The 13,199-nt window shown below is 36.8% G+C and overlaps 1 protein-coding gene across 8 annotated transcripts in view; it reads right to left on the minus strand.

The window, feature by feature from the left end:
- Fmn1 (formin 1) overlaps positions 1-13,199 on the minus strand; it is a 400,542-nt gene that overhangs the window by 245,153 nt on the left and 142,190 nt on the right. For 7 of the 8 annotated variants that reach the window (XM_063250323.1, XM_063250322.1, XM_063250318.1 and 4 more), the window contains one exon: positions 11,758-11,875. The exons of the other annotated variant lie outside the window; for it this stretch is intronic. In XM_063250323.1, coding sequence (XP_063106393.1) covers positions 11,758-11,875 — 118 coding nt within the window. The remainder of the gene's footprint in view (positions 1-11,757; positions 11,876-13,199) is intronic. 8 annotated transcript variants of the gene reach the window in all.

The raw sequence follows: 13,199 nt of genomic DNA on the forward strand, positions 1-13,199 counted from the left end.
TGAAATCAAAACCATAACTAAAAAGAAAGCCCAGACAGCTGAATTCTGTCAGAACTTCAGGGAAGATCTAATACCAATATTCATCAAACAAATGACATTGAGAGAGAAGGCATACTTCCAAAGTTATTCTCAAAATCTAATCTTTGATTCCCAAACCAGACAAGGATCCAACCAAAAAAGGGAATACATGCCAATTCCTCTAATGAAGATAGACGTCAAAATCCTTAACAAGACACTTGCAAACAAAATGCAAAAGAGTATCAAAATGTCATCCACCATTACCAGGTTAGCTTCATCCCAGGGGTACAAGGATGGTTTGAATCCATAAATGTAACTCATCATATAAACAGAAGCAAAGCAAAAGCCACATGATCATTTCAATAGATGCAGAGAAAGACTTTGACAAAATCCAATATTCATTCATGACACAAAAAACCCTGAAGAAAATAGATATATAAGGTCTTTCAACATGCTAAAAGCCATTTATGACCAACATACTACCAATATTCCATTATATAGAAAAAAGCTGAAAGCTTTCCTCTCTAAAATCAGCAATAAGACAGAGTCCATTATCACTACTCCTGTTCAACATAATCCTTAAAACATTAGCCAGAACAATCAGGCAAAAGAAAGAAATAAAAAAGATATGCATAGGAAAGGATGAAGTCAAAATATCATTATTTGCAGGTGACATGAGCCTTTAGATACAAGACCCAGAAACACCCCATCAAAAGATTTCTAAAATCATGACTGACCAAATTCAGCAGTATAGCATTACTATACACTATACACTAAAAATCAGCTCTCTGAAAGAAAAATTATTAAAACAATACCATTCATAATAGCATCAAAAAAATTAAGTATTGAGGTATTAACCTAACTAAGGAAGTAAAAACCTCCACAATGAAAACTATACCAGATTGAAAGAAGGAAATCAAGGAGGACCTCAGAAAATGGAAAAATATCCTCTGTTTGTGGTTAGGCAGAATCAATATAAACAAAATAGATATACTTCCAGAAGCTGGGCATGGTGGCACATTTGGGAAGCTGGGGCAGGAGGACCATTGCAAATTCAGGCCAGCTTGGGCTACAAAGTGAGTTCAAGTCCAGCCTTAATTCACTATGCAGCCTGAACTGCATAGTGAAATCCTGTCTCAAAAAGACCAAAACCCAATATAACTTATACTTCCAAAACCAATATACTGATGTTTAATGCAATCCTAATCAAAGTACCAACATCATTTCGCACAGCACTACAGAAAATCATCCTAAAATTTATATGGGATCAGAAGAGACCCAGAATAGCAAAAGCAATCCTGGGTGATAAAAATAAAACAGGTGGTGTCACAATTCCATTTCTGAAGTTACATTACAAAGCTATAGTGATTAAAACTGCACGATATTAGCACCAAAACAGGCATGTGGGTTAATGAAACAGAATAGAAGAAGTAGCAACCACCACAGGTACATACAGCTATTTCATTTTGACAAAGGAACCAAAAACACATACTAGAGGAAAAAGAGCCACTCTAATAAGTGGTGCTGGAGAATTTAGACATTCACAAGCTGAAGAAAACTGAGTCAAAATCCATACATCTCACATATTAGTATAACAAGTTAAACACTGGTGAAGATGAGTGAGGGACATGTTTGTTTTGGTTTAGTATTAACAGGTTTCATATTAAGAGAGATAAAAGTGTACAGCATCTGTTAGTGGTTAGTGAGCCACGACTTACAGCTTTAACATAGTAATTCTGCTTCTACCCTATCAAAGGGCTTACAGGTACACCCAAAACAGATGAGCAAGAATTTTATTACAGCATTGTGGGCAACAGTAAATATTCTAGCAATTAAAAAGTACAGTAATGAGTGGCTCTGTAATTTATTTACTACTTCATTGAATTCTATGAACCTTTAAGAAACCAAAAATGAGAATAGTCTGTGAGAACAAACATGAAAAATCTCTAATATGTGATAGAAAAGAGATAATCTCAGAAGTTGGTACAACAGGACCCATTTATGTGGAAATAATTTGATGTCATTCACTTTGCATGAATGTACAAAGCATATAACAGTTTCTAAACATATATACTATATAGTGTATATATATTTATATATATTTATATATATTTATATATATTTATATGTATATACACTATATATAAATATATATATAGACATATACATACTATATTTATATATATAATTTCACAGGAACCCTTCTAGGAAGGAGGGCCAGGAGACATGGAGAAAAAATGAATTTTGCCTTCTCCTTGACAGACAAATATTATCTGGATTATGGTCATTTCACTTTAGACAGCTTTTTCCTCAAATTATGAAAATCAGCTATATCTTATTAAAGCAGGATGAATAAAACAATCTAAGGCAAAGATGATTTAGAACTGAGCTAATAATAGAAAATGGAGCTACATTGAAAATGAAAAACCAAACCCTAGATTGCAACTCAGAAGACCTAATATCCAGTCCCAGTTCTGCCACTAATCAGTAGGTGAGACAATGGTCTTTCTAGTCCATTTCTTCATTTGAACAAGGAGAGAGTTAAATCAGAGTTCTCTAACTTCCTCCCACTTCAAAGACAACACAGATACTAGGGACAATTAGGCTGAGCACCTGCCTGAAGACTCAAGTTTCCCAGTAAAAATTTCCTTCAAATACTTGGTTTAAAACAGTTTATAAGCTTTATCCTCAGCATTTAACCATAAAATGGTTATTGTGAAGAAAGACTATAGAAAGGACAAGAAAAGTGAACACAAGGAACGAGCCAGAAATGTCAACCTTGTATGGCCATGAACACCCTTGAATACACAGGGCTGGAACCAAGAACTACAACAAATACATAAAAAAGATAACAGCTCCTTCACCCACCTGACATTTTCTGACACCAAGAAATTCTCTAATATTAGCACTGATTCTCTGATGTCAGTTTGGTGTCTCAAAATTACCATTAGGTTACAGTTAGCCTCAGACTCCATAGGCTTCAGAGCTCCATCCCACAAGATGTCCCCGCTTCAGAGGCTGGAAGTAGAGTACCACATCTTCAGGTTACCCACCACATTGTGTCCAAATTAGCTACAATGTGGGGTTCCCAATACTTCACCAGAAGAACTCTTTTTATAAATGAAGACACAGATGTAGAAGAGTTACATGTTTTCCAGGTCATACTAGTACAGGGATAGAGCTGAGCTTCAAACTCAAGTCCAGCTGATGCTCAAATCCACAAAGCCTGCAGTAAAGGTAATGCCAAATGATGTCCACAGAATGTCCTTTGTTCTCTGAGATAAAATAGGTTTCTACCTGTCTTAGTTACTTTTTACTCATCGCTGAGACAAAATACCTGATGCACCAAGTTGGGAAAGGAGAGGTTTATTTCTTACAGTTTTTGGAGGTTTCAGTCCTTACTCACTTGGCTCCAAGGCAGGGTGGCATGGCGGGGCCTCAGTTCATGGCAGCTGCAAATAGCAAGGCAGAAACCAGCCAGAGAGAGCAAGACAGCATTTTTCCTGCCATTACATCACATCTTGGCTCCACCCTTATGTGGGTGTAGCACTGACACCATCAATCCAAGCACTATACAATGAGCCAATCACAGACACATAATGTAAATGCATGAGGCCTGGGGGCCACCGACATAAACCACGACACTACCTCTTTCATCTCATGTTCTCATCCTTTCATCCATTGGGAGAAAATGCTTGGAAGTTAACAATTGAAAACTTCAGTTTGGATACTTCTGAAAAATAGACTAATTGGCTCCTTCAAAAGAAGAAGAAGAAAAAATACTATTTACAGTTTCCCAGTTGTCAATTTGTCCTTTGCTGGGCTAGTTGATATCTAGGTGCAGATGAAAGGAGGTCTAGAGGAAATAATTAAATTACGAATGAAAAGGTATGGTAGGGGCTGGTGGTGGTGGGAGAAGCTGAAAACTGAACATGGAGAGGCTGCTTGGTGGAGGATCCAGGGAATCAACCCTTGGTGAACAGCAACAGATGCAATTGGCAGGAAAGAATAAAAATAGGACCCCTGGAAAAAATGTTATAGGAAAAAGATGACCTTTGAAAGATGTTTATCAAGATGTGGTGCAGGACATGGCATATCAGCCTCATTCTCATCTTTCCAAAAGAGCCTTCGAAGTAGATTCAAGGCGCTGATATTTTTTTCTTTGAGACATAATAAAACTATTAAAATCAAAACAGTGATTCAAGTGGGTGGTGCACATCTGCAATCCCAGCACTCGGGAGGCCGAGTTTGAGGCCAACCCAGACTTCATAAACTAGTTCAATACCATCCTGCACTACATAGTGAGACCCTCTCTCAAAAACAAAATAAAAAATAGCAATTAATGTATCTTCTAAAATGAAGTACATGTACACTATATATTTTATCACATAAACTATGGCTCAACAAATATTCAATGAATAAGGCTCAGCTGAACTTTAAAAGAATCTATAGATTGGAAGAATTTATACTTGCTTCAAATTGTTTAAAAAGTAATAATGAGCCTCCTTTCTTTGAGGCTAAGAGCAACATAAGAATTTCACATCAATTTCTGCAGATGTGTCTAGCATGGATTCTCATGCTCTTCTTTATTACTTGACTTGCTTCAAGTCCTATAAATTTTTTTCTAACAAGTAAAATCCCTAAATTCTTTTGTCTCTGTGTGTCTTCTTCACTGGACCTTTAAATACCAATATATTGGCAGGAAAAAAAAATCACTGTCTCACCAACTTGGGAATGTCATTCTCTCCAAATTATAATTTTAGCTCATTTATTAGTTATGTGTATCACATCACTGGCTATTATCAGTAAAATGAATAGGGATGAATTAAATAATCTCTAAGATGCAATGGAGCACAAAAGTCTACGGAATGTAGTACAAAAAGAAAAATAAAATATACCCAGATGGTAAAAAAAACACTTAAGATAATTTGTTTGGATACATGACTTTAAAGGAGTATCATTCATGTCTAGCATAGTCTATTAGCTATGAATGGAAAGAATTAAAATTCAAACCACAGAAGTCTAATAAAATATTCCCAGATATTTATAGTTCTTCCTGGCTGATGAAGCAAGGATGCATGACTCATCAGGAATGGTGACAAACAGCTCCACCACTTTACAGCAAAGCAAATTCAAATTGGGCACACACCAGCAAGTGGGCATAGTATTACTTAGTTTCAAGATGGTCTGTTCTAAAATACTCTAAATTGGAACATTTTTTTTGAGCTGCTCCAAGATTCCAAGTAATGGAAGTTCAAGAAGATGCCACTGGCGCTGACAGCTTCCTCACAATAGAAAACAATGCCCAATGCTACATCCCTCAGAAGCCAAGGCCCTCTCATTCGGCAGCGTAGTATGTCTGCCAACGCCCAGCCCAGCCCAGCCCTGAGTTGCCACCAGTAAGCAGAAACCATTTCCAAGTTTACACTGGAAGAAAAACCAAAGTGCTTGCTTCGTGTCAGGAAACATGAGCATCCTTCTTCTTCCTTCCTTCTTCTATGAATAATTAAGTCACTGACAGTTCCCCAAATAGCGTATTTTAATTCCTCAAGCACTAATCTCATTTTCTCAAGATTCTGAGACATGTAACACACACACATACACACACATGCGCACACACATACACACACATACACACACACACACACACACACACACACACACGCACCCCAAGACATGAAATTCTTCATAGTATAAAACAGGAGATGGATGGAAGAGGAAGCCTAATTTGGACTGCACTTCTGGAACTCCTGTCCCTTGGCTGAATCCAGAGTATCCATAGATGGCCATGAGGTGAATGAGACAGTCTAAAACTCACGCTACATTAACTTCAGTGATTTCTTCTCTCGCTTACTATCATCACTTGATTTTTAAATGCATCTTAAAACATTAAGGATCACTAAGCACAGTAAAATTACAACCAGTCAGTCTAAACGTGTCAGTGTGTCCCTCACTCAGAAAAGACTTGGCCTTGAAAGAAAACTCTGTAAGAAGCCATCATGCTTACAACACTGGACTCTATAGGACTGTAGAAATATTTAATATTTTTACACACCAGAAAACACAGTAAGTGAGGTTAAAAATAAATTATAATGGAATACTATGTAACAATTAAGAAGTACTAAGTTTCATTTAAAGATTTTAGTAAAGAAAATCAATTGTGGCAGTTTTTTAATGTGAAGCAAAACTCTTTAAAAAGTGTACATTTTTGTGTCACATAATTGTATAGAGTTTACCTAAAGTATTAAAGATAAAAATGTTAATGAACAAAGACATTTATATTACTATTCATATTACTAGTAATTTAAAATAGTTCTATAAATAACATTGATAATACTAATAAAAGTTATTTAAAGTGTTCAAAAAAGAAAAGAAGTTCATATTACCCAAATTTTTAAATTTCTTAGTGTGAAATTCATAAATGCCAATCATATTTCAGAATTTTGATCATGGTTTCTGTGAACAGAATCACAGAAAGTTTCTTTTGCCTTCTAATTTTTCTGGATATTTCTAATTTTTATTTTTTAATATACAGTTTTTAAAACTTATGCAAAACTGGGAGATCAGTAAAGAAATCTTTTATACTAAGAGGAAGTAGGTGTCTATAGAGTAAGACCAATAACAATAGTGGTTATATTTTCTATAAACATAAACCTTCTGCTCCCTGAGAAAAACCAGAATGGACTTCTGTGCCCTTATGCTAGAAACCAGCGCTGTGAGGTACAGTGAGGTGGGTAAACGCGTGCAGACTCTATATGCAAAATTCAGACACTTCTGTCTCTTGGGGCCAGCTGGCCACTGATGGCTGGCAGTGTAACTGTGCAGACTGATTTGTGTCTCTAGCTCCACTATCCAGACTTCTGCATCATATTCTGGCCCCTGTTGGCTTTCCTACAGGGTGCCTTCAAGTGGTTCCCAGGGCCCTGGCTTCTCTTTTGGTTTGGCCAATGGGGATTATGACAGGAAACCAAGGAATAGAAGAGGGTCAGGCTATTTCTTCCCCCTAGTACATCACCATAGATTGCTACCTTGCTCTACTGAAGGGCACAGACCTTGTCTGGCAGCCTGCCCTGGACCATTCAGCCCTCCTTGAAGATATTAGTTTCATAATAACCACTCATACTGTTGCCCTTAGAATGGAGCAGTGACATTAGTGTCTAAATGTTACTAGTCCCAGGGGACTGCTCATCTCTTAGCACTTTTCCTAAGCAATGCAGATACTTTTGCACACTGCCTCTAGCAAACTCTCAAATCATCGAATGTGAGTGTCACCTACTTCTTGACAGTACCCTGATTAACATAGTAATAAACATTAGTAAGAGAAAATAACAGTTTGGAAATTTTTTCATTCAAGTTAGGAAGAACAGAAGCTTGGCCTTATACTAACTTTACACTTTAGTGGCTGAGAATATTTTTATGTTTTCTAGTCAATGTTTTAAAAAGATTTTGGGCAAGTTACCAACTGTTATGGAATCTTACCATATATAATAGGACTGTGTACTTCATTGTAGAATGGAACAAACTGGTCGTATGCAATTGCTTTTTTTTGTGTTAGATTTAAAGGCAGACCCTTTTCTCCTTGCATCATATCTCAAAACATCTTTTCACTTTGGTCAAGTTGGGTTTTTACGTTATTCCAAACCTCATTGCTTACTGGATCCAGATTTGTCTGGTATAGAGAATAGAAAAGGTAGCAGAACTAACCATGAGGTAATTAACTATTTAAGGATTTGAGAACACACACACAAAAGCAAAGAGTCCACCTAAATAAGTAAGATCATCCCATTCCACAAGCTTATTTCAATAACAATGTGTCATACTGAGAAAAGGAAAGTAAAGCCTCAGAAGAATATGGGTTTGCCATTTGCACTATTCCAGCTCCAATCTAAGAAAAAATTGGGCTTCTTTCATTCAAAACAGCTGTGCAGCACTCTAAACACTAGTTAAAAGACATGGGTAATAATGGAAAAAAACAGCTCAAGAGATCAGTTGGGGTGGGTAGAAAAAACAATTCTGTTCCATTTGAATAGCGCACGTCAGACACAGTATGAGCACAGAGTCTCTGAGCTACTCTCACAAGTGAAGGTTAACTCCAATATCCGTCATAGTCCTTTAAGTGACTAGCATCTAGAGGGTGCTGGGGCTTCTCTCAACTGACACATCACCAAGGCTTCAAGAACTCCCACGCAGGTGGGAGCAGTAGCCTTGATGGTGAGCATAGTATCATAAGAATGTCATGGGAACCTCTAGCAAGAAACAAAGGCTCTAGCTGCCGAGAGAGGTGGTCACACTGCCTGCAGCTTCAGAGAATGCTGCTGATGTAGGGAGCAGCAGGGGAGAGCAACCTCAGCAGAGGACACCAACCTGGGCAGTGGTCAGCCACCCTCACATAGTTAAGACGATTCTAGAAGCCACAGTTTAAAGAGACACCATCTCTTATCATTGGTTCTCTTCCTTCTTCTCCTGAAAAGTGGATTTACAGTAATAGGTGATCTCATAAGACTCTTGAAAAAAAGCACTGAGTGAAAAGTTTTGAAATGAGGGAAATCAAAGTAATACCCAGTCCAGGGTGGCCAAGGGCAGCACAAAGACAGGAGCAAGCATGTGATAAGAAACACCCTCTCTTTCACACCTCTGCCAAGACTGAGCACGGATGCCAACAGCAGAGAATGGCAGCAGAGCATGTGCAACAGGAATGCTACAGTCTTAATCTCTCATTTCACTAAATTAATGAATGATACAGTCGAGGAAAAAACAAAGAATGCTGGGAAGGAAAGCAAGAAGTGCAGAAAGTGGGAAGGAGGAGAAGGGGAGGGATGAAAAAGAACTAAGACGTGTTACATACTGTACCAACTCCCCACGATGATGTAGCCATTATGGACTCTAAACATGTGCTAATAAAAATTAAAAGTAAAAAAGAATACTGAATTGGTAAAAATACTTTAACATCTTATTTTGGAACTAATTTCTGTCTCTGTGCTCCTTAGAGAATTTTATGTTTTCCCAAGGTAAAGGAAGCCAGTGAACATATCACAAAATGTGTTCAATTGTAAACCAAAGTCCCAATATACTATAGTTTATTAAGCAACAGATTTTCAGAAAATTACAGGAAAAATGTTAACCTTCTTAAATTAGCAATAAATGACATGGCAACCACATGCGGATACCCAGTAATGGGTGAAAATCAAGTTTCCTGTAAGTGTGGAATGTATTCTCCTTCTCTGGAAATCCTCCTACCCTAAGTATATCAGCAGATTACTGAGCACCAAACCAGGAGGCCCAGTGAGTCTGTCATAGATCCGCCATCCCCAGCGGCTGGCCGGGGAGCCAGACACCTTCTCCAGACCAAGGCTGGTCTTCTCTGTCTCACTGTGCAATGGCCTCGCAGAGTCAGACTAATTATTAGTGCCTTCTTTCCTCTCTTTTTCCTGTCTCATCTAAGACCATAAACAGCTCTGAGAATATATCAGTCAACGAAGACTGGGAAACCCACTACTGGGAAATTTTCCTCTGAACTTCTGGAAATGGAATAAGATGGATAGCAAAGACTAAGGAATATCTCTAGAAAGACAATAGCCCTAAAATATTCTGGTGGATTTAAAAGGCAACTGTGACATTTATTCCTTCTCTAGTCAGCAAATGCCTATTGTTCAGGGAGATTTCCTTAACACACTGGTTGACACAGACTAAGATCACCAAAGTAGACTAGCAGTAAGAACTTGTAGATTATTTTTTTAAAGCAAACTTGAGTATAATTAGATCACTCACGCTTTGTCAGATGATGAGAAAAATAACTTGGAAAGGTTTAGCATGCTTCAGTTTTGGAAAATCAAAGGTGGCTAAGAAGACTAAGATACCTGTATATATTTTAATTAAGTATATAATAATTATATCCTGTAAATCAAATACTGGAGAAAATAAAATTGTATAAAGGAGTTAATCTCTTGGGGAAGTCACAAGTTTGTAGCTTATGCATACATGGAGGCTAGAAACAGTCTTGAGATTCACCTGGCAATATGTTCTAAACCACTGAAGTAATTCAGTGATACTGCAAAGAAATCTCCTGCACCACCCAAACTTCTTCCCTCCCCAACAGAAATGTTCAAAACAATTGCTAAATCATTTATAAATAAGCGGGCTTTATATAGTCTGGATATAGCTTACATTCAGCACCCGCCTTAGTGATAAAATGAAGCACCGATGAAGGGACACAAGAAGCTCAGGCACAAAATGCACAGACAGGAAGACTGCAGATCCCACTCGGGAAAGAATGCACCAAACATGTTCACATTTATTTTCTTTTTCTTTTAAAAGCAAATGACAAAGATCCAGTTTACCAGCTTTTATAAACCTAAGCTTAACTTTACACATTAAAACAATTGTCAAACTTTACTAAGTTGCCAGCATCCATGCACAACTAGAAAACATCCTTAATATGCGTGAAGATAGGCTGAACTTTGTCATCACACCTAGACACTTTATTAAATACCATTGCCCACTATTCTGGTCCCAATCAGTTTAAAAAATTCTCCTGTTAAAAAAAGAATCATTTACACTCCTTTGTTCTCTAGGCTCAGCGGACTAGGTCCCAGGCAGGTCCAGTGTCTAGACAGTTTGGTATTACAGGCTGTACCTGTACCTTCTTGTCTGTATGGCTGATGCCTTCTGGCTTTACACTGAGTTTTCAATTTTTTTTAGAGACCAAAAAACAAAATACCTTTATTTTTGCTGACTTCTTAATCATTCTATGTCTTTTACCGTGTATATTGTCCTTATACGGTCTTAAACCAAATATATTCAAGAAAATTAAAACTCAATGTAAAGCCAGAAGGCATCAGCCACACAGACAAGAAGGCATATAGTATAGCCTGTAATAACTCTTACTGATTTTGAGTTCCTTTAATTTATAACAAAATGAAAGCATACCATACCAAAGGTGTCTGGACTTTTTCAATAGGTAACCAACCACCAAATATCAAAATATCTGTATCTTTTGAAAGTAAAAAGGTATAGAAAAAGGTGTATAAAAGGTATAGTAAAAAGGTGTATGTTACACACACATACACCCATGCACACACATACACACAGAGACAGAGAATTAAATTATATCCATCTCTAATTCTACACTTTAATTTCACATGATCCTTTCTAAAATACCTAGATTCCTATTCCTTTTAAATAGATTCAAGTAAAGTTCCTGGGAAGTTTTCCAGAGAGTTAGATTGCTTTAAAATTGGCCATGCATTAAATAAAGCTTTGTCTAGCAAAAGTGAACAAGTAACTGATATGGTATCTGTACATTCACTCTGCAAAAGGTTCCTTTATCTCAAAAGCATTACCCAGAGACAAACAACAAATCAGTTTACAGCTCCAGAGAATCATACTCTCCCTGTTTTAGTAATTCTGCCAGCTCACAAAAACATTATATGAGTACCAACCACCTGCTTCCTGAGGAATTTGTAATTTACCTGCTCAGTTCATTCCCAAAAGGCTGCCCAACTTGACTCCTATGCCCCCTTGCATTCATTCCACTGCATTCACCTTTCATCTCTAAAAGATGCATTAGCAGTAAATGTGCAAAGAGGTTCACTTAAAGCAAAATCAAGCAAGAGAAGACGCCTTCACCATTACATTTTAAAAGGAAACAAAACACCAAATTCTGAGAGTCTTCTAAACTAAGACTAAAAGCTATTGCAAGAAGAAATTCATTCTTGGGTTCTCAGCTTCCTTTCCCATTACCTGCTTCAGTGTACTTCAGTCCCACTTTCTCTTCTGCATCTTTTGTCTTTGGGGGTGGCCAGACAGCTTGGAGTCTGCCAGGAGTCCTGTCGTCTGGCTCTGTGGGGCTCTGGTCAGGCTGTTGAAAAGTGGGCAGAGAGTAAGTTAAAACAAAATGGCCAGTACCCATTAATAAATAAAAACAAACATACCTACATTAATTTAATATTAATTTTAATTTTAATGGCCAGTTGCACATTGTTAACATTCAGTGCAACTGACACATCTGACTATGCTGTCATCCTTTACCAGAACATAAAAAAAGTTAAAACCAAAAAATTCAAGGATAAATGCTATACAATATATTAGGTTACTTTTATTATAAAATATTTTTTACAGCAAAACTAAACTTTAAGCTGCAGATATAGACACAAATTTACTATACTCACATACACTTACCAGAATGCTTACTAATATATTCCAAAGAGCTCCAGGATTATTTATAGTAATAAGAACTTATTTTGAATTTTCTATGGACATTAATGATAAGCCAAGACATATTTCTCTAAGCATCCCATGCTGTTAATTTCAATGTTTTCTTTCTTATTAAAAAATTATTCAATTACTTTCATATGCAAAATTTTTATAGGAGATGATTTTCCGAAGGAGAATCCTATATTGTGCTTAGTTTCTAACTATAACCTGAGATAACTTTTCTTAAGACTTTATTTTTTAATGTTTTAACATGATAATGTTAAAACATTATCATTCCCTTCAGTTAAAGGGAATGATAAACATACAGTGAACTGTATTAAGCAAGAAATTATATTCATTGTTTTTATAAACTTTTAATATCTATTGGACAGGTGCTTCACAAATTTCCTACTTCAATATTCTTTAATAACTTTTTTTAATTAGATGCTTCTCATACACTAACTTAATTTCATCCTCATAATAACCATAAAAGTAAAGGGCATTTTCTTCATTTTGCACATGAGAAGACTGAGGATTTCAGATTATCAAGGTCACCCAGCCAGTAAATGACAGAGTCAGAATTAAAACCTACCTCTCTGTACTCCGTCAGGAAGTCTTACAACCAACATCGAACATTTCAATCACATCACAAACATGTATTTTGCAAAGTGGCAAACTTTCAAAGAAATCATAGTTTTCAAAGAGGTATAATCAGACAGTGCAGAATTCCTGTAAATCTGGACTAAACTTCCACATTACATCACTTCCAAATTCCACATTGCATTACCGTGCTAAGATTTTATAAGTACAGTTATTACTGATGTTGAGCCTCAGTGAACATTTCCTCTTCCTACCCACATAGCTTTACGTACGTCCTTCATTATATGCTAGAAAAGTATGAGGAAGAAAAGCATTTCTGTCCGAGGCAGTATTCCTTCTAAGGACATTTAATTTTATTTTACTCATTTTTCACCTGAAAGAGAATACTA

Source organism: Cavia porcellus, unplaced genomic scaffold (assembly GCF_034190915.1).
Source record: "Cavia porcellus strain 051 isolate PalLab524CR breed Dunkin Hartley unplaced genomic scaffold, mCavPor4.1 scaffold_6, whole genome shotgun sequence".
NCBI classification, from domain to species: domain Eukaryota; kingdom Metazoa; phylum Chordata; class Mammalia; order Rodentia; family Caviidae; genus Cavia; species Cavia porcellus.